General features: G+C 38.6%; 3 protein-coding genes across 6 annotated transcripts; 2 read left to right on the top strand and 1 right to left on the bottom strand.

Annotated features, from left to right (window-relative positions):
- Positions 1–1,071: 1,071 nt before the first annotated feature.
- LOC134618901 (glycophorin-C-like) lies at positions 1,072–5,970 on the top strand. The gene is made up of 6 exons (XM_063464516.1): positions 1,072–1,286; positions 1,649–1,683; positions 2,675–2,734; positions 2,893–2,952; positions 5,012–5,059; positions 5,157–5,970. The coding sequence occupies exons 2-6, from the start codon at positions 1,677–1,679 to the stop codon at positions 5,327–5,329; spliced, it is 348 nt and encodes a 115-aa protein (XP_063320586.1). The 5' UTR covers positions 1,072–1,286; positions 1,649–1,676; the 3' UTR covers positions 5,330–5,970.
- Positions 5,971–7,283: 1,313 nt separating this feature from the next.
- On the bottom strand, positions 7,284–12,319 carry dazap2 (DAZ associated protein 2). Its single transcript, XM_063464685.1, has 4 exons — positions 12,164–12,319; positions 10,548–10,666; positions 10,198–10,446; positions 7,284–10,096 (listed from the first exon to the last, which is right to left on the bottom strand). The coding sequence occupies exons 1-4, from the start codon at positions 12,174–12,176 to the stop codon at positions 9,968–9,970; spliced, it is 510 nt and encodes a 169-aa protein (XP_063320755.1). The 5' UTR covers positions 12,177–12,319; the 3' UTR covers positions 7,284–9,967.
- Positions 12,320–14,250: 1,931 nt separating this feature from the next.
- On the top strand, positions 14,251–24,936 carry pou6f1 (POU class 6 homeobox 1). Of its 4 annotated transcripts, XM_063464919.1 has the most exons (12): positions 14,251–14,609; positions 15,279–15,378; positions 15,881–15,960; positions 16,296–16,488; positions 16,656–16,792; positions 17,347–17,572; positions 18,960–19,219; positions 19,306–19,434; positions 20,152–20,385; positions 20,527–20,662; positions 20,746–20,914; positions 22,400–24,936. In XM_063464919.1, the coding sequence occupies exons 2-12, from the start codon at positions 15,318–15,320 to the stop codon at positions 22,743–22,745; spliced, it is 1,971 nt and encodes a 656-aa protein (XP_063320989.1). In that variant the 5' UTR covers positions 14,251–14,609; positions 15,279–15,317; the 3' UTR covers positions 22,746–24,936. The 4 variants fall into 4 exon arrangements, with proteins under 4 accessions (XP_063320989.1, XP_063320990.1, XP_063320992.1 ...); XM_063464920.1 differs by lacking the exon at positions 15,881–15,960 and having other exon boundaries at positions 14,252–14,609; positions 15,279–15,371; XM_063464921.2 differs by lacking the exon at positions 14,251–14,609 and having other exon boundaries at positions 15,344–15,371.
- The last annotated feature ends 237 nt before the right edge of the window (positions 24,937–25,173 follow it).

Here is a 25,173-nt window from a genome sequence, read left to right as displayed (position 1 = left end):
TTTGTCACATATTTAAATAATCTGTCATGACTCAGTCCCCCATATTTATGCATAATGTAAAATAAAATAGCTTTAAGGAGATACACCTACACCTATGTAATAAAGAACCCCAGACATAACTAGGATTCTGTATTACATAGATTTCTACACTAGGGCCAGCTAACCAGGGCCATCTTTGTCACAAGTAAAATTATGTTCAGGATTAGTAAAATATTTTTAGAATACATGTTGTCATAAGATTTTTTTTTTTTTACCTCACTTAATCTGATGTATGTTCTGGCATTTTTTAAGAATTAAAACAATGTTAAATCATCATCATCATCATCATCATAATAATAACCCAAATGTATTTCAACAGGTAACAGTTTATAATACCATTGTAATAATTAAATAGGTAAATTGATAATTTCACCTATTAGTTATTTTGTGATTGTTGGCTATGTACTAGAACACTGTCTGCAAAGTTAAAACACTTGATAATGTCATAGTGTGTCATTTATAAAGTCTTTGTAAATGATTAATACATACCGTAATGCAGCCATAAACATTACAGGCGTAGCTAGCTGTTAAGTTGAAACTAATGCTCATAAATCTTGTTTGCATGGAGTGTGAAGTAGGCAGGTGGGGAGGCGACTGAAGCTGCAAATCAAACACGTAAACCTGGAGAGCTGGTTTGTGTCCTGTCCTACTCACTGTTTACTCTGTTTTCACTTACTCTTTGGTTGGGTTAGCAAAGGATTGTGATTTACGTTCAAATACCACGAGTCAACGCTAACGGCACCTAACTCCGAGACGTACACTAAACCAAATATCTTGTCATCTGTGACACCATACACAAAACTAGGCTGTATATAATTCATAACTAATGACATATGTAACCCATTGCATAAGTAATTATTATTAAACCATAGTAATTAGTCATCAATATCATCGGTTTACCCTTATTAAAGGTGGGTATGTTAAAACAGAAGGGTTCGCGGTGGGAGTGATACATCTTGATGAGAGACGATCTTTGACATGGAGGAAAGGGAGGGGAGGCGGAAACTGAGCGCGTGTGCTTTATGACTCACGAGTGCTGGAAGGAAAACTGTGACTAGTTAACTGTATTCAACAAACGCAGATTCAGACCCCTTACCAGAGCCGCACGCCGGTTAGATTATCAGACTTAAAAAAGGCAGTGGGCGTTAGTTTTCTCCACCATAAAAGCTGTCCCAGGAGGGGGGGTGAAACTCAGTGAATTTGTCCGGTTTTGTGACACGCTCCTCCGCTGCGCTGCGCCCAGACAGGTAAGCTCACTCAACAGCTGCGATGAACAATGCCTGATTGATCAGCTCGAGTTTGAGAAGTGTAAAAACTTCTTCTGGAAGTGTGTTACTCACTCGTCGCTTTTTGCCCCGGGCTTCAGGTGGATTTGTACCAAATAAGTACATTTTCAGTTGAGGGCTCCTTAAAAAATAGTCAGATGGTTGACTGTGATAAAAAAAGACAGCTGGGCTGCGAAACGCGTTGGTAACAAAGCCGAGGAACGAGGTGTTGACCGGTTTGAGAAAACATGTGTGACAGATTCACATCAACATGTTGGAAAAGCTCTGAGCGGAAATCACCATGAGCTCGTTGTCTGTTTTTACAGTTTGTGTTTTTCTTTCAGGTATAACCGGTGAGAACAATAACCAACCATGAATCGTAAGCTCTTTCTTTTTTGCTTTTTGTACTATATAGACTTTTATTGTTTTCTTCCTGTTTTGTTACAGGTGTCCTCTGACAGTTTGATACATTGTTGCGTTTTGGAGAAGTAAAGTTTCAATCTACTTTTACTCGAGTAGTTCATGCTGGATAACATTTCAACTTGACCATCGTAGAGCTTCCACTCTGGTCGATTAACCGATCACTTCAGTGAAAGTTAGTTGGCAGCTATTTTGTAAATTGATTATTTAAGTAAATAAATACAAGATTGCTTTCCTTTTCCTGGTCTTATATTACACTATATTGTAAATCCTTTGTGTTCAGTTTTGACTTGTTGAATGAAACAAACCATGTGTAATGGGAATTTAAAAAGTCTTCTTTAAATGTGAAAATATTATTGAAATAACTATATAGTAAAGCTGCATTTAATAGTTTCTTTGTATTTTCTTTTTTACAAGATATAAAAATCCATATATGTCTGTTTTATGTTTTTATTACTGACCTATCTCACAAGTACTATAAACTTTTATTGATTAAAGCTGCCTATAAGTCTGTAATAACATAGAACCCAAAATGACATCTTTATTTGTCTTGTTTTGTCCGGCCAGTAATCCTTAAACCACAAAATTTAAATTTGCTGCAATGCAAAGCTCAGAAAGGGGAAAAAAAAGGCCCAAAGCGATGGCATTTTTGTTGTTTCTGTTAAATCTGTGATTATTGCAGCTCTGAGTTTTTATATTACAGTTACTAGTAATGTGTTTCTCTTTTCCTTGCTCTGACTAATACCATTGCATCACAGCTATTCAGAAAAATAGGAGTTGGACAGGTTTGTTTCAGTTCCAGCCCTTAATAATAATCAGATTACTGTGTCTCAACAGTGAATATTCCCTCCTCAGCCAGCAGCTGTGGTGTTACACAAGCCACTCTCAGCAGACTGGGAGCTGAAGATAGAGCGCTGTGACATTTTTAACATGCTTTTTTTATCTTCCAGATACAGATAGCGAGAATTTGACAACAGCCTTTACCACCACACATAAAAGCAATACAGTGTGTAAGTACATTTTTGTCTTTTAGAACCATTATGATTGTTTTTACTTTGCTTAGACACAACCAACAAATGTTCTGATATTGTGACCTTTAGTTATAGTTTTTCTTATTTTAATAAATAATGTTTATATTGTTTTTTTTTCTTCCCCCGTTTTTGTTCAGCCACAGATGTGGGACTTGGTGAATCACTTTCCACACAAGCAGAATCCACTACCATTCAGGGTATGCTCAAAAGCTTTTTGTTTTGTTTTCCTTTACTGGCTGTCTCTTTCTGGACTCACAGCATTACAAATGGCAACCTTTACTCAAAGTAGAAGTATATCCTGGTGATGCACGTCTACTTAGTTCTTGTTGTATGACTTTTTTCTTCCACTAAATACTTCAAAATCAAGAATCGAACTGTTCAGTAGTACAAATCATTTTGAAAGTTCCCTAGGTTCCTTGTCTGCTAATTTGATGCCTTCAGCATGAAATTATTGCACAGTTTGATTCCCTCCCAACCTTTCAACAACACACTAAAAAAGCTGTCCAATTCTGCTTCTTTCAAATAAAAATCTACTCTCTCAAAACCGAAGGGGAAAAATAAAATCCCAAGGAAAAAAAAAATCTCCTTGGCTCTCTGTATACTTTAGAATTGGTTTTAGGATTTTACTGATCCTTTTTAACATATGTCTCTTATTGGTCCCAAAATACATAGATTTTACTCTGTATTAGCTAGTTTTGGACCTTAGGTCCTCCAATATGGCTTTACTGGCTGTTCCAAAATTGATGAAGACAATGCAGCTTAATTAACTGATCATCAGCAAGTCTAGACACATATATAAACACAGATGTTTTGGTAGCTTGCTGGTCTGGAGCATTCAGGTGTGTGTACAAGTGTGTGCGTGTTAACACAAAGCCAAGGAGGAACGATATTAGCAATGATCTTAACGGAGCAGTTATTGCTGCCTGCAAATTAGGGAAGGGTTGTAAGGCAGTTTTCAAGCAATTTGAATGCCATTATTCTACAATGAGAAAGGTTATTCACAAGTGGGAAACATTCAAGACAGCTGCCAATCTTCTCAGGAGTTGACATCCCACCAAATTCATACTGTGCAATGGTTAAAGAACCTACAGAAAACCCCAGAGTTACATTTCAGATTCTACAGGCCCCAGTTAGCACCTTAAAGTTAATGAAAGTAAAATTAAAAAAAGACTGAACAAGTATGACTTCTTTGAAAGTTTTGCCAGGAGAAAGCCTCTTTTCTCTAAACAAACATGGCAGCACAGCTTAGGTTTGCAAAGTTGTATCTCAACAAACCCCATATCATTTTGAAACTGTATCCTTTAGATAGACAAGACCACGCTGAGTATGTTTGACCATAATGCAGAGCACCATGTTTGGTGAAAACTAAACACAGTATATCAGCACAAACACCTCATACCAACTGTAAACCACGGTGGTGGAGGGGTGATGATTTGGTTTTGTTACGCAGCCACAGGATCTGGGCACCAAAGTAGTGTGAGACCATCTGTCCGACAGCTAAAGTTTGGCCAAAAATGGGCCATGCGACAGGACAATAATCCTAAGCACAGGAGCAAATCTACAAAAGAAATAGCTGAAAGAGAAAAGATTCAAGGTGTTGCAGTGGCCCAGTCAAAGTCCAGACCTCGACCCAAATGAAACGCTATGGTGGGACCCTAAGAGACCCCCAACACTGAACTGAAGCAACACTATGCCAAAAGTGAGATAATGACAGTGAAACAAAAAATCATTACTTCAACTTATTGTTGCCAAAGTTTGTTCCACAAACTGATGAATCATGCATGGCATATAATTAGTTCTTCCACATACTGCTTCTGCATTTTGGCTCAGTTTATGTTAAATGCTGACACGGTGTAACATGTAATGTGTTGTTCTGCACAGGTTGTTTTTAAAGATCTTCTAAGGACTACATAGTGTTTCATGTACTGATTCGTAAATCCTTAGAAATGAAAGCAGATGTAACTTATTACATACTTGCTTATTTTTTTTATTTTTGACGGTGCTTTAGGGGTCTCTTGACTTCTTAAATCACTTCTGAAAATACATTTTTGTAGACTTTGTGTGGCAGCTTTTTATAACACTTCTTTAAGCATTTGTTCATCCTTTTTTTCAAGTTTTGTGTATTTCTGTTGTACTTTTATTCCTTTAGTAGCATTAATTTGTTGAATTGTATTTATTTTGGTATTTACTATTGTACATTTGATTTTCAGAGTACTTGGTAAACTCTTTTTAAATGTTCTATTTTCTTTCCCTCAGTGTTAACCACAGTTGCTCCCACAAGTTCAGACTCTGCAGTTATTGCAGGTAACTGTTTGCACTTTATCTTGAGATTTATTTCTTCTTCTTTTTCTTTTTTTGCTGCAGTTCAAAGTGTCTTCTAAACCTGCCTTTCCCCCCCCAGTTGTTGTTATTCTCATTCTGCTGACACTGGCTGCTTTGGGCTTTGTGCTCTGCCGGTATCTGTACCACAACAGAGGGGACTACAGGACGACAGGGGAGCTGGCTCCAGGAGAGGACCCTGATGAAGAGGACAATAACAAGCCTGCGCCCGAAAAGAAGGAATACTTTATATGAACCTGGTGGAAGACTTACAGCGAGTTAGTTGAGCTTAAGAAAATGATCTGTGGAAGTGTGATAAGAAGGAAAACTATTTCCTTGCGTGTGTGTTTTGAGGGAAACCCGTTACTGGCAGCACACTGTGCAGAGAAAAAAAAAGCCTTGTTGAAGATATTTTTCTTTAAAAATGCAAGTGAAACCAAAGAAAAGAGTACCACTGTGGGGGTGAATGTTGATTGGCTGAAGGAGGTGAAAGCTGAAGTTGTGCACAGGTTAGCAGAGCTAAGCACAAAATAGTTACATGATCAGTAAATGCAAAACAGTCAAATCAAAGGAGCGCCTTGAATGTAATATTTATCATCCACATTTAAATTTCTCTTTATTTGCCATTTCAGTTAGATTTACCGTACTTTTCCCAAACTAACCATGTTTAAGATGATTTCTGGTGCTATTATGGGCTGTTACTTTCATATTCATTTGCTTTTAAGAAATACTTTTTTAATGCAATTCTTTTATAAGCTGGTCAAAGAAAATGGTCTTCTTTTAATAGAACAGGACATCTACACAATATTTCTTGTTCTTGGTTGTGTTTTGTATACCTGAAATGGTTGCTGGTTACTTCCTTATTTATGATAAACGTGGAAGTCAATTAAACTTGTTTTTGGACGAGTGTTATTACCGTGTGACGGTGTGTGAATGTTTTAATGCATTGCTGCCCCCAGTCTGACATTGCAGACAATGCACTAGCACACTGCACATTAGACTGAATAGGTACACTTGGCTACATCCAATTAATGTGAAACCTGCTCAAACCAACATGTTGTGATGCTGTTTAGTCTTGAAAGAAATTCCTTAATTTACAAGCCATCTATGTCCACTGTGAGCGACCATCTTTGAACAGAGAGGGTGGTTTACGACACCAACTGTCTGCCACCTGTAATCCAGTTTTGACATCCCTTCCCAGACGCCTTAACGCCCACTCACATCCTGGGCCTTTTGACCTCAGGAAATCACATGATAGGGTAGGGCTAGGTTTCACAGCGGGTTCACCGGAAACCTTGGGTGATTGTGACCTACACCCGTTTTCTTGTCTCGTGTGATTAGGCAGAGGATCAACAGGGCATCCATGTCCTTCTTGGGGGACACTCCCATAGGGCTTAAATCTGGGGCTCTCCACCATTTGACTTTAGAACTGAAGAATTTTCTCAGATGAGAGGTAAAACGTCTTCAAGCAACTTAAAGTAGTCCAGACGCTTTTCTTTCTAAGCTCCTTAGACGACGTTGACCTGGATGACTGAGAACCTTCACAGACGTATTTCTTAATTTACAATAACCAGAATCGCAATATTTTCCATTCTTATAGGGCAGTACAGAAATAATTACTTGGCCTGATGTAGTAATGCTTCATAAATGTGAAAGAACAATTAACTGAAAACAGTGGATTTGCTTCATTTTGGTTGGGAGTTTAAGTATTCTGGGATCTTGTTAGTGTGTAATGTAAAATGGAGCATGAGATGGACAGGTGGATCAGTGCAGCATCAGCAGTAATGCAGGCAGTACACCATACCATTATGGTGAGGACAGCTCAGCCTATGGCCATTAGCTCTGGGTATCAAAAGAAGGAATGAGGTTGTGGACACATGGCTGAATCAAATATAAATATGCAGGGTGCCTGGTCCTGGACATAAGATCAGAAGCTCAGACATCCAAACTTATACTAGAGGAGCGAGTTGATCGCAACACCTAATTGGATGCTTCCTGGGCACCTTGCTTTGGAGGATTTCCTGGTACGTCCAGCTGGCGGGAGACCCACTAGAGAGAAAATACATCTCACCTGATCTGGGAACGTGTTGGGATCTCTCAAGATGAAGTGAAAAATGTTGCGGGGAGAAGAACATCTGGAATGCTCTGCTTAGCCTGCTTCGATTCAGAAAATGGAGTGACTGATGCACAAAAGGAAGACTTCACTATGTTTCAAATTTCCAAAATAACCTTTATTCTAAACTTACATTTTAAATTTTAAGTTTAGTATAAAAAAGTTAAGTGCACCTAAGTTCTTTTTTCAAAGTATTCCATCTTTGACATGTCTCAGCAAACTGTAGTGACACTCATCTCCTTTAGTAATCTTAAAAGATAGAATGTGTACCAAAGTCCATCACATCACTTTAGTACATACATCTATTTTAGAAAATATTGTAAAGAGAATCCCTGAACTATAAATGTCCATAATCCTTCAACAAAGAGTGCTCCTTTTGCTGGCTGTGGTTGGCATAGCATCTACTGGTCAGCTGTAAATTACAGTACTTCATATTGCTGGGCAAAGCCACCGTTATGCTGCTTTACAAATAATCAGAGCATAGATGGGAAAAAAAGATAACGTTTGTACAGTTTCTAAGTTTTGATAGCTGTGGCCTCCTTTTCCAATGAAGCTGTATGAAATGACAGCATGAGCGGGTAAATAAATGGACATGGAGATGACTGTCACATCTGGTGCTGCAGCTTTATGTATGAGCTGCGGAGGAGAGGTTTATTAGATGAGTGATGCAGGTTTCCAGACAGATGATTCTTCTGACTTAAATAACACTGAAAACACTAAATGTTGGTTGACAAGAAAACAGGTTTTGTTTTCTGGCGGCCACAGCTGTTAAAACTTGATATGCTATGTCGGATACCCAGTGACAGTTGACACAAATGAACAAGTCTACAAATATTAGCTGATGGTATCCATACAGGCAACTTGCCTATGTTTAGCAGTCTTCTTTCAGTTTGCCAGATTATGTAATATGTAACGACCCTAAGGAAACGAGTTTAAACAGCATAAACAAAAAAAATAAAAATCCTGGAAATTAAACATTATGCCGACAGTCATTTAGCCTCTTTGCAAAAGGTTTGCATACACGTGCAGGCAACTGAACAATGTGACATGTCAAAAGTTTTAAAATTGTTTAGACTGGATGAATTTTAAAATGTGAAAAGTGCTAAAAAAAACTAAAACAAAAAACCACCCACACAAAAAAAAAAAAAAAAAAATCCCCAAAACATCACAGCTTTCTTAAAAAAGCATGAAAACTGATTATTATTTTTTTTTTTTTTAGAAAAGAAGAGCCCCTTGTCTGCAACTCCTCCAGTTTGCTTAGCAGTGCATTTCAGATAAAAAGTACTTTAATCTAACTTGTACATAGCAAAGGTGCAAAAGTATGCAGCAACTTAAAGATGCAGTTTACCCACATTAACTAACAATTGCAGTCACATCAGACCAAAGGTTCCAATGGCCAACAGTGTCACAAATTCTTGTCCAAGGATAAGTTTGCTTTTAAATTGTGACATTTCAAATATGACGTCACAACCAAACATAAGTGCATTGTAGACCAGATCTTTGGTACAACCAGCTCATTGGTTATACTAACAAATTTATTAGCCTAACTACTTGTGTAAGTCACTTAAATGTGGAAAAGTAAAGAAACACTGAAATATAAGTCTCACCAACTTTGCCGAAAATGTTACCTAGAAATGAATGCCATCACAAAAGGTGACATTTTTCTGTGGAGAATAAATACTTGATGATCTAAGATATACTGCGTGAAAAGGAAACAATGAAAGGTAGTTTAAATCTGTACAATAAAACATTTAGTGTATAAACTCTGGGTATCCGACTGTGAAATAGAAACAAGAGACAAAAAAGCTAAAATGTTACACCAACCACCCCTTCCCATCCATCTTACTATTTGGATTTACTTTAATTTTTCTTTCCTTTAAGTTTACTGAAGTTAATTTGCTTAAATTTAGGGCTATCCCCAGTGCTCTTTGGCACTTGACTATGTTCATCTACAAGTTGCCCAACAAGGTACAGTAAACCACTTTCATATTGCAGTAAATCTTTTGATTTTTTTAATTCTTTTTGCTTTAATTTCTTTAATTTACATGTGATTTAAATAGAACAATCTCTCAGAAAGTTCACTGTGCAACAAATTTTCCGTGGTATTTTGGATACTGTGCAAAAGACAAGACATTTCTAGCTAAAAGCATCCAGGATGCTGACTTTTTTTCTTTTTTTTTTAATAGTTGAGATGTAATTTCTCATAATCATACTGGTATTTACATGGAACTACTAGACACCTATTAATTGAACTACACTAAAAGTTTCAAAAAAAGACAAGTGGAGGTTTTTTTTTCTTTTTTACTGCAACTTTGTAACTGCGTTTCACTTTCACCATAAAGCAGCTAAACTATATTTATGCGGGTCTGATATTTCAATATTTCATTAAAGTATTTTTACAGGAGTACAAGAACATCTCAGTGTAATTTGCAACCATTCAATCAAAGAAGAGAAGATCTTGTTGACAAATAAAGATGCCTGAAAGAGGTCAGATCTGGAATGACCAAAGAGGTTAGACCCAATGAAGAACTATGGAATGGATTCTGTAACATTACGATTTTCACTTGTCCTCTTCAGGCAATGGAGTTTATCATTTCATCTCTAGGTCAGAAGTGGAGTACTGTACCTTTCACAAGGGCTCTAAAATATTACATTCCGTTAGGTGATATCAGTATTGTGGCATGGCCAAGCAGCCTGAAGAGGGAGGCATATGGGATGGGGAAGAACTGGGGCATCATCAGGGATGGGGACATGGTTTAGGCATGAAGAAGGAGCTGCTGTTACCAGATGGTATAACCTCCACTGGATCCACCCAGGAAGAAGTTATTCTTGCGCTGTGTCATTACAACATTGGCACCTTGCATGGCAGCCAGCTGAGCGGCATTAGGGGGGTGTCCAGGAGGTGGGGGCTAGCAAAGCAAAGAAACAAGCACAAACACAGTTAAAGAGTTCCTCATTTTAAAGTGCATCTCATCTAAGGTGGCTATGCCTTCTTGGGATGGACACTCACTGGGATGGAAACACTGCTGCCGGCCGTGAAGCGAGCACCAGCATCATAGCCGCTCTCCACCATCACAGTTGAACCATGCGGGTAGACTGCTCCCATTGGATAATAAGCCATGGGGACATTCTGGCCCACTGGCCCAACTGGCATATGTGGCTGCATGGGCATATACACCTGAGCACCAGGATAGGGAGAGGACATCTGAGGCACCTGACCAGGCACCTGAGGTGGAAGCACATATCTGGGCTGGTATATCTGGAGACACAGAGAACGGAAAACAGATTTTTTTTTTGTTTATAAATGTAAGTGCGAGTTTTAACTCTGCTCATCATTTGACTTAAATACGGATTGGTTACCTCAGAATATGCAGGTGGTGTGTCTGTGTAAGGAGGTGCCTGAGGAGACATTTGCATAGCAGGAGGGTATACAGGTGCAGTGCTCTGCTGAGGGTACACAGCCTGCTGTGGATATGATCCTGCAATAAAAGATTTTACATTAAAGGAAATAATTAAGAAAGAACAAAACTCTTAGGGACCAAACATTCCTCTGTCATGTCTAGCGGTATTAATACATTTTCTGCTGTAATAAAAATGTCATTTTGTTTAAATGTGGACAATAGAGGAATGCAACACATTCAATTTTGCTTATGGGGTCAATGTCCATTGTCCAGTGAACTTGAAGATGGCTTCTGAGAGCCTATTAGTAAGATGTAAATTTCCTCAAATATTTTTTTTCCAATAGTTACATATTCATAATCACAGAAAACCACAAAAAACAAAACAAACCCCCCACAAACTGTTTCTTCGGGAGCAGATTATAACAACTCACAGTACACCGGAGAAAAATGAACATATAAAAAATAAGATTCAGGGTTTCTTGGCTACACACAAGTTATGTGGTCTGCAAGTAAAATTTGTTTTTTTATTACTATTATAAATAAAGGAAAAAAATAACCCCATTTTTTAAAAAAAAAGGGGGGGGGACACTACAAGTGATCAATTAGTAAATCAATAGAGAATTAATTAATTCTGATATGCAAAATAATATTTAAAAGTAAGAACGGCACTTCTCCAGTTTTAACTTAACAAGTGTGAATGGTGGATAATTTTTTCATACTTACTGCTCTTCTTAAACCGAAAGTGTAACTAAGGCAATAATAGGCAAATTAAAAATACTTTATGTATGTCTGTTGTGAAACTCTAGGCCAATACAAACGCAGACACGGAAAATAAAAACCTGTCTGACTGGAATTTATTTATTTATTTAGCTTTTATCGTTGTTGTTGTTGTTATTTTTATGTAACTTTTCGGGACAAAGAAAAAAAAGAAGAAATCCTCCTATCCCCCGATGTCGATATCGTTTTCCTCTTAAATTACACAATTACATATTATTTCCTCGATACAGATGGCCGATACATCTTTTTAGTCAACTACAATCATAATCAGCAAAAAGCTAAAGAGTTAAAATGTACAGATACGAACGAAGCTGGGGACAAAAGAAATGAGTGTGTTTAAATAAAATAGCCAAATAATATATGAGGATATAATACGTAAATTGACAACAAAAGAAAACAAATATTACTAAAATGAGTCTCACAGATTATATTTGTATGATGGGTCCTACAAAAGAGAAGGAAAGAGTCACGTCAGCTGTGCCTTTAAAATGTGCCTGTCTACAGAGATATTAGCTGCCTAGAAAACATGTGACCTCCCCACTAATGGTATACGAATATAGAAAGACAGTAAATGTAAGATTTCACTGTAAACAGCTTCACTACTAACAATATAGCCGCCTTGGTTCAGAGTAGCAGCCACACTGTTACCCAGGAAGCGTCGGGTTATTGTTATGTACGTGGCTAAACGTGAAGTCCGCTTCGGAAAGCCATAACGGCAGCTCTTCGTCTCTAGTTAATCACGTCAGCGTCGTATAGCGAACAGCTGACTAATTACCGAAACGAGGTCTGGAAAAATACCTTTGTTGTTCATTGTCGTGTTATGATCCAGAGGCTGAGGAATATCAGGTTAAACGGAGCTCTGCGTATCTTCTCACGGCCTTAGTTCAGGTCACGGCTTCACACAATCGTCCACTTCCTTGTTTTTCAGCTTCTTGTTGTTGTGGAAGTGGTGACGTCACCCGTTCTCTATCTATCTGCGGTTGCACGCACGGTTTTACGTGCACGCCCGCGCCCCCTACTGGTAGAAATGGAGCAGAGGTTAGCCGCCAGCTGGAAGGAAAAGAGGATTGTCTTGGTTTTAAGGCAGAGGGCGTCAAATTTACTTTTAATAACGCCCACACTGATAAAGTTGGGCTCACATCAAGGATCATGCATACCTAGTTGCTTCTTCTTCTTTTTCATCTTCGGGCTACTCGATGTACGAGCTGGACACCACCTTATCTGCCCCCATCTCACCATGTCCCTGCCATCCTCCTCTGTTACACCAACCCTCTGAATGTCCTGCTTCACTACATCTATGACTCTCCGCTGTGGTCTTCCTCTTTTCCTCCTGCTTGGCAGCTTACAAACCACCCACTCCACCCTACCTGCACTCTTTTCTTCACCTCTGCACTGCACTGCATTGTTTTGGATGGTTGACTCAAGGTATTTAAACACATGAACCATTTTCCCTGATACATCCCTGATGTAATCCTACCTTGACCTTGAACCCATCTGTCACTCTTGCATACAATCAATCCTACCATAAAATTATCCTGGATAATGCTGGTGCATGTCCCATACAGTAATATCACACACAATTCGTCCGCATGAAGGCCTCAAAAAATCAGCAGAATTTCATGCTATTTACCTTGTTTTTATATTGTTTAATGAATCACAACAATAATAAAAATAAAAAGATCTTTGGGGAGTTCACATGTACCACATGTAAACTGCCTTCTAATAAGAAAACATTTATGCAGGTTAACCTACATTTATTGCTGGGCACAATTTGCAAAGGGCCCTGGACCTTGGGTTTGACATGTACTTTAGGGCCAGTAAAATATAACAGAAATATACAATATTATAACACCATCATTGCTATTTTCTTGCTTGTCCTTAATATACTCTTGCACGTCCTATACAGCATCCTCATATACAATTTGGTCCAGATGAAGACATCAACAAATCCACAAAAATTAATAAATCAATTATGTTAAGGTTATTTCAGCTATTCATGTTCATAAACATTAACATGAATTGCTCATAAACATGAAACACTCTACACAAGAATAGCTCTCTTGTGTAGAGTGTTTACTAAAACTTGCTTACTAATTAACTCTTATCAGTTATATCCTGTTTTACCTTTATACTTAGTTGTATTTTAGGTGTTATTTTAAGTTTTATTTCCTCCCCTGTCTAGTGATCTTGATTATCTGCACCCCTAGCTTGTTTTCCCCAGGAGTCTCCACTCTGTCCCGATTAGCCTTCTGAGTATGTGTGCATGTATACAATTAATCTCAGTCAGTAAAACCCCCGAAAATCATTGGGATGGCAAACCAAGACGATAAAAAAAAATATCAATGTTTGGCATTTGTTTTTCCTGATGGATTACCTAAAAAATTCACAGTATTAAAATGGTTAGTTTTGTGTGAGTCAACTAATTTATTCATCAACTAAATGATGACCTTTGATTTCGGAACTACACATTCATTCCTTATGTATCAAATTAAGAATTAACACAGGATTATTCAAAATAGCACGACTGTCTACACGATGATCAAAGGTTATATATTATCTTCCCATTTAGAAAATATGTTATGACAATCATCAGTCAGAAATGTTTTAATCCAGTGAGAAACACATATAGAGCAACCACAAAAAAAACATATCTACATCATTTTAAGAAGAAAGTCCACAAGTCTCCATAATTATTTCTGCTGCATTAAATCATTTAATTCTCGTTCACATAAACGCAAAAACGATGCGAATATCGTGATATTACAGACAAACAGCCGTGTTGGGAAATTGAAACGTATCGGCACAGTGTTTCATGAAAGCGTCTCCAGTGCTCGTCTTTGTGTGCGCTACTTCCCCTTTAAGAGAACCATGGCACCTCTCAAGTCGAGGCAGACATTTTTCAATGCAAGATTTTTTCTTGCATAAATTATGTTCATGACGTAGTGCAAAAGGCCAATTTTGTAGCAATTTTGTCCGACTTTACAGCTCAAATAGGATTCTGTGAGACACCTCAAGGATTTTTGATTATCTGAACTGTTGCAGAAAGGGCATCGTCATTAAATATTAAGAGACAGGAGATCCTAACATTGCAAGCCTCCTTATCAATGCAAATACCTCTTTTGTGTGCAGTCACAGCGCCTGTCTGGGAGCTGAGATGAATTTTTAATTATGTGTGACTGAAACAAACTGTGACAAGGACCTTTTTAAGAGCCGGGGATTACAGGAAATAAGCTGCATATACGCGGTAAGTTGAATATAATAACCGGACCGTATTCTGGCTTGCTCTTCGCGCATAGCAGCGAAATGGCGAGAGGAAATGAGTTTTGGTTAATATGCAATGTTCGTAATTAGCATAATTTATATATTTATGATAAAGAGAGGGAAATACATAATATTCGGTCTCTTGGCACGGATCGAGAGGATTTCCGTCGCCTGTGCTCCGTGCTTGCTGCTTGTCCTCAAAAGTGGCCGACGCGGCGAGACTTTTATTGGCCAGGATGGGGGTGGGGAGCCCATCAACACCCGCTGAAGTTTTTGACAGATCCTTATATCTAACGGGGCATTGCAGCAGGAAACGCGCCGTCTCGAGTCTTTTTGTGATCCGTGGTGGACGCGTAACCACTTAACGTCCACGACCAGCGTGTTTGATCACGTTTTCTGCAGCTTAAGTGCAAAACAGTATGGCCTGTTTACAGGCCCCTTCCAAATAGTCTACTCGTGCAATGACTATAATAGCAATGAATTGAAAAGAAAGAAAAAAACCCCCTGTCCTCTGCATTTGGTTCTGTTTAAGCTGGGTTTGTCATTAAAGTGCAGACACTGTGGGCTTATCCGGGAAACTTGATACATATTTTAATTTCTAAAATGGTTCTACATTTTTTAAATCACTTTTTTTTCTTTTTTGTTAACTCAGAATGCCAGGAAGACAGTGATTGTGGTGGTGCAGCAAGCCATGAACTCCCAGGATCTGCCTGCCAAAGATGCCCCACTTACTGTCAATGAGCAGGTAACAGGTAATGTGTTTGTTAGGGAGCAGTGGACCCCCCCCCCCCCAAGCTACTCTTGCAGTGAGCTTAACTAAACATAACTTTGCCTTCGACTTGTTTGCTGCTGTTTGCTCCTGTCACCCTCCATGCGCCAGCGTGCCACTTCATAATGGAATGATTAACAGTCACACAGCAGACCACTGAGATCCCGATGCACTTTTGTGTTTTATAGACTAATAATACCTATGCTTGTGTTGGAAACAGTCTTTGAATTGCCATGCTTAATAATTAATTGTGGTTTTTCTCTCTCTAGTAACATTGTGTCTAGACATAGTCAGCAAACAAAAGCAATGCTCTTCACGGAAGCACAAAGGCGACCTTGAAGAAAGCATTGCTTGAGCTGCTTGTTGGCTGATGCTCTTATCATTGTTTATGTGTACTCATGCTCTTTTCATTTATGTCTCTTTTTTTTTGTTTTTGTTTGGTTCATTTTGTCCTAACATGTGCTCGGCTTCTCTGTTCTCCTTAGCCATTCACTGTCTGACTGCAGAAGTCTTTTTTCAGCCATTTAAATCCTGCACTTTGAAATTCCCTGCCAAAGACAACCAGGTATGCATCCTCCTCTCTCTTCCTGCATTGTCTCTCTGCACCTTGTCCTCCAGCCCAGGTTGTCTTGCTGCCCCTCCGCTAGGTCTGTCATTATTGCATACCATGAGTCATCAGCTAAGTTCTTCCAGAGGGAATTGACAAGGTGGAGAAATACTGAATTTACAGAATTTTTTTTACACTCCTCTGGTGCTAGGTCAGATGAGAATTATCTCCTGTTGTTTCATAAAATAATTACACATAACCAGTTTATTAAATTTTTAATACAAACTCAAACAAAAGCAGAGGCCTTCTTTGCATTTGAGTCCTCTTAGATTTAAATCCTGATCGCTGTGCAGGTCATTGTGATGTCTGGCCATGAAACCATTCGAGTGCTAGAAGTAGAAGTCGATGCATCTTCAGCCTCTTCAGCAGCTGATGGGAAGAGCGAATGCAAAACTGATGAGGGAGTGGCTGAAGCTGGAGAGCAACCTGATGCCAGCAGCACCCAGGACAGCCCCACAGTGCCCCAGAGCACAGGGGGTGGTGTAGGTAAATCATTGTCATCCTTGATAATGCTGGATAGAAGAGAACTCACTTTTCATCTATCCACACTTGTAGTGAATTTCTAATAACATCTGTGTGATTTAAAAAACAAACAAACAAAAAAAACCAACTTAAAATGTAATTAATAACCATCTCTGGCTGTGCTCCTGCAGTGCTGGGTGAGCAGCAGGTGGTGTCTGTGGAGCCTCAAGCTCCTACGGTCCAAACTCTGACCCCTGCTGTTCCCATCAGCGTGTCTCTGCCCCAGCACCAGGCCGCCATGCCCATCACTGTGCAAGGCTGTCCACAGGTCTGACTTTTTGAGATGCACACACACTGCACCTCATATTCATATTTAACCATCAGAGAAACAAAGTAGTTTTGCTGTCTGATTTTAAAGGTCGGTAGAAAGAGCTTAGAGTGGGTGGGAAAGCCATTTGGATTTTTCTCATTTTACATATTATTCTTGTAGAATACGAATGCACCAGAGAGCCAAGTGTCAGTATTATTACATAAAAAAAAATCATTGTAGGTGATTTAGTGAGGTTATATACCGATGCCATTGTGCACTGTGAAAGTAAAAAGGATGAGCAAAGTTTAATCCAAGCTGCTGAACACATACACTGAGGCTATTAGCACAACATTTTCAGCAATTTCAGCAGTAAAAAGTAAAACCCCTAACATGCTTTTTTAAAAAAAAGCTTAATAGTGGAGTTTTCAGTCCACACACAGTAACCGAAGTATGACTATTTAGTTTCACTGTGTAAAAACACAACAGCAAAAATAATAAGGAGACAAAATAGTCCACTGAAAGCACATTGAATACCTCGCAGGCATAAATGTTGATGGAATTTTTTTCACTAGGTGCTGACCCAGGAAAGTCTGGCCACTCTGATGACAGGTATGATGGCACAGACGGGGTCACTGGGTCAGCCGCTGCTCATTCCTCTCAGTATGCCGGGCTCCATCGGCGGCCAGGGCGGTTTGGCTGTTCTCACTCTTCCTACCACCAATGTAGCTACTCTCCCTGGTTTCACAGCGGCTAACCCAGCTGGAAGTCTCCTCAAACTGCCCTTTGCTGGCTTTCAAGGTAAAACAATGTGAATGTCTGCTTTTATTTGACCTCCTATATCTTCAATATGTCTGCATTTGTGTTGACAAGATTACAATTAAAAAAATTAACAACAAATGCAGACATCATTATCTTGACCAGCTTTTTTTATTGAATCTTATGACCTTTTGTACATTTGATTGTGATATGAGAATAATAGTGCTTGCTTAAAGGGAATTGTTGAGTTTCAGCTCAATGAAATATGCTCTGTAATGACCTATACTGTGATTTCAGCCTCTTTGAATGAAATAAAATGAAATTACTAAGTTAATATATCTGATGAAGTAAACTGTCTAAACGGCATAAACATCTATGTCCTCCTATTATACTTGTAAATGTGTAATTGATGTTTCAGGTCAGATTTTCCATCAGCTATTATAAATTGGTGTGGTAAACACTAAACAATGAACGATAAAATGTAAACCACAACAAGTAAAAATGTTACTGCGAGCTACTGTAGACTGTATATAGAAAATGGACACCTGTTTGTCAGTGTAGTGTCATTGTGAAGTATCAAGCTGAAAGTTTTCTTTTCCTCAAGCGTAGCTTTTTTTTAAAGTAGTCATCACAAATACAGATAAGATGCAAACCAGTGGAAACTGCATGCTCATTGGTTAACTACTTGTCAGTGATACAGTTAAGCATACTTTGCTCTATCCTCCTTTTTGACTCTATTTTGGAATGTCATCTATAAAATGATAATCTTGCTGTGTTCAGACAGACTTGTATCTGGTGATCGAGGCCATAAACTTATCAGGAAAGTCTAAACCAAGGCCATAGATCATGACAGGACTGTTTTCCCATAAAATCCTATGCAACTACACGCATTTTTGCAAGCACAGTCGCCCTCTGTTGACCACTAGAAAGACTGCAGATTTAAAGGCAATTTTGCATTGGCTTCACTTTCCAAGACTAGCTGCTACATTGGACTGTACTAAGTACACAGAGCTGCTAGTATAGCTGTAGACTTGCCAACATACTGTATATGTAAAAAAGTACTGCACTACCTACACACCTACACATGCACTACCTGCCATGGATGCTCCAAGCGCACAGTTTCTATGCTGATGTTAATGTCAGAGGAAGTTTGGAGTTCTTCAGTTACTGAGTCAGCAAAGAGCCAAAGAGCTGGCTACCTGGCTTCAGCACTCTGTAGCTTTACCTTGTCTACAACTTTGTGCTGAGCTGCTGTGGTTCTCAGTCTTTGCAGTTATACCACTTGCAGATAATCATGGAATATAGGTGGGCAGAAATGCCACAAACTTACTTGTGTGTATATATATGTATATATATATATATATATATATATACATATGCAATATACTTCATTGCAGAACAGTAGAATGTTGCATAATATCTTTCTCAGCTGCAACCGTCCTGAACTCAGTCCAGCCTCAGCTGCAAGCCAATGCACAGGCGGTGTTCCAGTCTCAGTCAGCACCCATTCAGCAGGTGCAAGCAGCCATGCAGCAGGTGACACCTCAGGCACCGCAGGTAACCAGTGCACAGATTACTGTTGCTCAGGTGGGAACAGCCCAGACGACCACTGCCACCAACACCATCTCTCCGTCCAACTTGTCAGTGGCAGCACTTCAGACTGCAGGACTCTCCATTAACCCCGCTATTGTAAGAAATCTCTTCCTTTGTTCATACCATTCTTCATTTGTCATCTTTCAAATACACAATGAACATGTTATGATCTTTGTGCCTAGATCAATGCTGCTTCCTTGGGAGCGCAACCGCAGTTCCTCAGTTCCCTTACATCCACTCCCATCATTAACAGTGCCATGTCCAGCATGGCTGGAATCACCAGTCAGATCATCACAAATGCCCAGGGACAGGTGAGTGCCATAAAATACTGCTGCTGTAATAATATTATGTCAGTGAGCTTAGATTTGAGTAATGACCTTGTCCTGTTCTCATCCTGTTACCCGCCTTTCTTCTCTCTACTTGATTGTTTCAGCTAACAGGAAAATGCCTTAATAAAATGAAAGCAATCCTGGCAGCAACACCATTGTCCTTGCAGTAGGAGCTAGACAAAACGCAGACTAGAGCACATATTGGACGCCATTAAAAAGAGAAATGAGACGAATAAGGAATTGACAGACAGTGTTGTTTACTTTCTTAATGTGGCTCACACTTTTGCAAAACTTTTAAAATGATGCATAGTGAACTATAATCATTCCAAAGACAATTATATTGTTTTCATGCATGTCTGTTATGGAAAAATTGCCTCCAGCCTCCAGTTTACATTAGTTCACAGTGCTATTTCAAGGCAGTAGAGCATAAGACAATTTCAACTGAAACTGCTTGACCTCTAAATGGTTTCATTACTCACTCCCACCATTATTGCAGCCTTTTGGACTTTTGTAGTGTTTAATATTGAAAAATACAAGGCTTCTGTGACAGAACCTCTAATAGGATGTACTTATTCCCCAGTAGCAAAAACACCACCATATCAGGATACTGAATGTCCTAAAAGCGGATTTAAGTGAAAATCAGCTGAGAAGTTTATATTTAAATGTTTGTTTGGATTTCATTTTTAACAATGTTTTTAGGTCATAGGGACACTCCCACTTTTAGTAAACCCAGCCTCTCTGGCTGGAGGAGCTGCAACTCCCACGCTTCCGCTCCAGGGTCTCCAGGTCCAGACTGTGGCCCCACAGCTGCTTTTTAACACACAGGGACAAATCATCGCCACTGTAGGGAATGGTCCTGCTGCAGTCGCAACTTCTGCAGCAGTTCTGCCTAAAACCACAGCTCCTCCAACACTTACCAAACCTAGCACACAGGTAGGAAATAATAAAAAGTACTGTTTGAGGTTATGACAAATTAAAATATTGTTGAACATTTAAATATTGGGGATTTGTTTTTGTAAAATTGGATTATAACACATTGAATCTAACAATTATTTTTATTAAAAATCCTCCCAGGCTTCAGTAACAACTGTCACCCAGTCACCGGTTGTTATTGCCCCACAGCCAACTGTACTAAAGACCGCCACCACACTCTCCCCCTCAGTTCCCATCACCTGTGGAGACACAGCAAAAGTGGGCCAGCTTGTCAGCAGTATGTACACCTGCTTCTCCTTCCCAGCCACTGATCTGTTTTAAGTAAGTAGATATTTTTAACCAGATTCTTCTGAATTGTAGAACCCCAGCAGGCAGTCAGCACAGAGGAGGGCATTAATCTGGAGGAAATTCGAGAGTTTGCCAAGAATTTCAAGATCCGTCGGCTGTCCTTGGGGCTTACTCAGACACAAGTAGGGCAGGCTCTCACTGCAACTGAGGGTCCAGCTTACAGCCAGTCTGCCATTTGCAGGTATTACCCTCCTGTTTTTGTTGCTCTCCATGCAGATGCTTTTTTTCTTCTACTTTTTTGTAATTCTTGTGATTGTAATTCATCTGTAGCCTTCATTTTATACAGCTCACTCGTCTGTCTTTTATGTAAGAGAAATGAAAATGTAACTACAAGGGAAAAGCAAAGACACTTAATAAAATTAGTCCTGATATTCTAACTACATACAAGCAGTTTGTTTTTAATATATATGCTCACACATTATTGTTTAGAAAGTTGCAAGTATATCTGTCAACGTGCTTTTCAACAGTCATTAAATAAGAAAAACAATAGTAATAAAATAATTTGGTATTATAATTATTGTTATAGAAATAAGGAAAACTAATTATATTAATGGAGAGTCCTGCAGTCTGATATATCTATTATATTCTGATATAATAGAACAGGACATTACAACGTTACAACTCACACTCATTTTTCTTGGTTTTCTTTTTACACTCGTATTGTCTGTTTGCACATGTTTAAATCAATTTAAAATCTTCCATTTTACTAACAAAATATAAAGAAATGAGGGTAGATAAAGACTTTAACACTACTGTACATATAGTCAACCAAGGTTATCAAGAACCTAGTAAATTTGTCTGGTTGCAGTCTGCAATAAATAGCCAGCTTTGCTAAGAGGTACACAGTATATTATGCATTACGTTTATTCAGTTCTCAGCGTCAGTTACAACTCTTTCTTCAGCCATGATTGAGTAATGGCTTTTTGCTTGCAGTTGGCATTATCCTACACATAAATTTGTCTCCAGGGCTTTTAAGTCTTTTGTTAATTTGTCCTCAAATATATTACCTTTGGATTTTACCCCTGTAGAGTACTGTAATAATACTTTATTTCACCTTATATCACTGCTGAATCAATGACAGGGATCATTCACACAGCAAGATTAACCGCTCCAATGTGACATGAATAATAACAAACCTACAAACACCCTGCAAATCTTAAAGCCATTATTACAGGTAACTGAATTATACCTGTGCATTTGCTTCGGCACAGGTCTGTTTGTGCATAAATTGGACTTATGCACAGCTCATTGAGCATGCATCCAGGTTTACTGTGGAGCTGCGTAACATACCACGTATTCCCATTACTGATGTGATGATCACAGTAATTAATTTGTGTATTGGATAAAAATTAACATTCTCAATAACAGCAGATGGGTTGCAGGGGGTTGATATAATACATAATTAATGATGATGGCTCCATTTATTTTCATTTGAAACCAGCCAAACGTCTTTGAAATGTTACTGTATCATCAGGCTTACATATATATCCCACTGAGAAATAATGGCGATGCATGTTAGGGCCTCTAATTTGGAGATACTAATTAGTTTGGGCATGTGCAGTTTAGTGGTTTGTTTGTGCATGCACATTCAGATGATGTCTGAGCCATTTCTTGCATCCCTAATCCCTCTGAAAAAGTTCAGATTGAACTTTCTTTTCTTTTGCAGGTTTGAAAAGCTGGATATCACCCCTAAAAGCGCTCAGAAGCTAAAGCCTGTGTTGGAAAAGTGGCTGGCTGAAGCCGAGCACTGGAACCAGAAAGGCCAGCAAAATCTGATGGAGTTTGTCGGTGGGGAACCTTCCAAAAAACGCAAGAGGCGTACTAGTTTCACACCTCAGGCAATAGAAGTGCTCAACTCCTACTTTGAGAAGAATGCTCTGCCAACAGGGCAGGAGATTACAGAGATTGCAAGAGAGCTAAACTATGACCGAGAGGTTGTGCGTGTATGGTTCTGCAACCGGAGACAGACACTGAAAAACACAAGCAAGATCAACGTTTTCCAGGTTCAGTAGTGACCTCATTCTGGGAGATTTTCTAACTGATCTTTTATCCTTTTGGGAATTTGAACATGTAATTCAGCAGCACAGAAGTGAATTGTGTTGTAAATATGACTCCATGAAGGTTGAAAGAATAGCAACTTTTTGAGAAAATGAAGAAATTACAAAGATCTTTTGAAAGAGTGCTAAAACTGAAGTATAATTGTGTTCTACTTGTTTACACTACTTTTGTGTGGTGCATACTAAGTCAAACTGCATGGTCCTCTTACCTTATACAGTGATATTAACATGTTATATTTAAAACAGTTCATGAACTTTTATACAAGTGGTTTTATAGGCTATCCCTCTGACTTATGTTAAGTGGTTATGTATTAAGTCACATTGAGTTTAGTTACATGTATGTCACGCTGCGACAATGGCTTGATATTTGAATACAAATATGCTTGGGTCAGAATGGATAATGTGAAATTTCTAGCTGCTTTAATTTATATCCAGAAAGTATTTGTCCTGCATGAGCAGCTCTGCGAACATAAATGCAATGTTGACTGACTGACATAGGACTCTGCAGGCTGTGGCTCTGCAGAGTAGTGGTTTACACATTTGCCTAACAGGAGAAAGATCCTGAGTCCTCACAAGGAGGACACACAAATCTCTTTGGGGTTGCATTGGGAGGGCATCCAGCATGAAAAATCCAAATCAAACAGGTGGAGCTACCTGCTTAGGTGACCTCCTGTGAGTAAAGGAGAGGCTGAAAGTAGCTTCTTTTTCTATAAGACTTTACAGACTATATTAACATTCATTTCATCAGATTTATTAGGTCCAATAAGCCCTAAAAGTCACAGACTCCTGATTGTGTTTTGGGACAATCATAACTTTGATATATTTAGTTGCTCATCATGAAGGTGAGCTTAAAATCTGTGCTCATCCTGTCTTTAATGGATGTAAGTTTTTTTTTCTTTTTTCTTTTTTGCACCTGTGTGAAATGTGTGACACTGCTCAGTGTCCATGGGTAACAAGTTAAGTTATCAAACTAGCATTATAGCAGTCATCTATGGTGCCACAAGTGAAAACGTCTTTTTTTTCATGACGCTTTGTTTGTTTGTGACTAACTGATTGTGCAAATGCTCATAACATTTCTATGTGAATTCACGATCGTCTGACCTATTTTTAAACTTTTTTTTTCTTTACTCTTTTTTTCATTCTGCTTTTAGGTGCTCATATTACTCTGAGAGTGTCTTTTGCTTTCTCTTTGCTCATTGCTTTGACTGTTACATTTTTCATCTTGAGTTTGATTAAGTATATTTGGAAAATTGGAGCTTAATTGGTCTATTATGAAGTCGATTTAAAGCGGTGTCATGCCGTTTGAAACATTAGTAGCATTTTTGGGCACTCTTAATAAGCCTAATATCAATCAAATTGATTTAGTAAATTTAAAAAAAGTGTGTAATTAACTGTTCAGTGAAGGAAAGCAGTTTGTGGTTTGGTGTGTTATGATATTCAGCCTAAGCGCTTAGTGAACACTTTGCACATGCAGTATAAAGCTACTTTCTGATTGGAATAAAACAAAAAAACAGTTGGCGTCTTCTTTACCGATGTTTCAAGGATTCTTTGCACTTTAGTGACAGTGAAAGGGTTATGAATGGTTAATCTACAGTCGAGGTTTCAGTTTTGATTTTGAAAGAATTCTGTCTTTGCTTTTTAATGTGCTTGAACAGTAGGAAGCTTTGCAACATGTAGCAGTACTGGCAACAGTGCAGCCATCAACCTGACAAGCAACATCTATTATTAAGATTCGCTTCCTTTTTATGCAGATAAAATGTCAAATTCTGCAAAGTATAAAAGCTATTATTCTATTATGAGTTTGTGAAACAAATAATACATTTTATGTTCCAGTTAATATTTACCTTTTGAATGACGGCCTTTGTTGTGGTGGACATGTACCTAACCATAAAGTAATAAATATTACAAAGGTTTTGTTTGCCTTGGTGATCAAAAAGGGAAGGCAATATATCATATTGATTAATATAAGTTGTCCAATAAGATAAATTAGATTAATAATATGAAAGTTATATTAATTTGATTCAACAACAAACATAAAGCTTTGTGTTTTTGGAGGATAAGGGAAAAAGAAAATTGAAGCTGTTGTTGTTTTTTTTTTTTTTTTATATATAATTTTTTTGTCAAATAAATAAACCCATCTTTATTACTTACTGATTGTTGTCTGTTGATATACATGACTCAAAAAAGGATCTTCCAAGAACTGCCCACGCACTCTGGTCACAGAAGGCTGAGCATTGTCCTGCACCCGAAGGAGCCCGAGGCCCACTCCACCAGCAAAAGGTCTGACAGTGAGCCTGAGGATTTCATCCTGATACCACAATTCATGACATTCAGTACAGTGTCGCCAGTCTTTATTATGTGTGTTATATGTGGTCAGTGTGAA

This window comes from Pelmatolapia mariae, linkage group LG20 (genome assembly GCF_036321145.2).
Source record: "Pelmatolapia mariae isolate MD_Pm_ZW linkage group LG20, Pm_UMD_F_2, whole genome shotgun sequence".
NCBI classification, from domain to species: Eukaryota; Metazoa; Chordata; class Actinopteri; order Cichliformes; family Cichlidae; genus Pelmatolapia; species Pelmatolapia mariae.
This window is presented reverse-complemented; position numbering and strand designations above follow the sequence as displayed.

Bases quoted from the DNA above. Each gene is read 5' to 3' on its own strand.
- LOC134618901 (XM_063464516.1), top strand. The intron at 2,735-2,892 runs GTAAGTACATTT...GTTTTTGTTCAG, and splicing joins ACATAAAAGCAATACAGTGT to CCACAGATGTGGGACTTGGT. The intron at 5,060-5,156 runs GTAACTGTTTGC...TTCCCCCCCCAG, and splicing joins AGACTCTGCAGTTATTGCAG to TTGTTGTTATTCTCATTCTG.
- dazap2 (XM_063464685.1), bottom strand. The intron at 10,447-10,547 runs GTAACCAATCCG...CTGTGTCTCCAG, and splicing joins CACCACCTGCATATTCTGAG to ATATACCAGCCCAGATATGT. The intron at 10,097-10,197 runs GTGAGTGTCCAT...TTGCTTTGCTAG, and splicing joins GCAGCAGTGTTTCCATCCCA to CCCCCACCTCCTGGACACCC.
- pou6f1 (XM_063464919.1), top strand. From the start codon at position 15,318: ATGAACTCCCAGGATCTGCCTGCCAAAGATGCCCCACTTACTGTCAAT. The intron at 19,220-19,305 runs GTAAGAAATCTC...CTTTGTGCCTAG, and splicing joins TCTCCATTAACCCCGCTATT to ATCAATGCTGCTTCCTTGGG. The intron at 20,915-22,399 runs GTATTACCCTCC...TTTCTTTTGCAG, and splicing joins AGCCAGTCTGCCATTTGCAG to GTTTGAAAAGCTGGATATCA.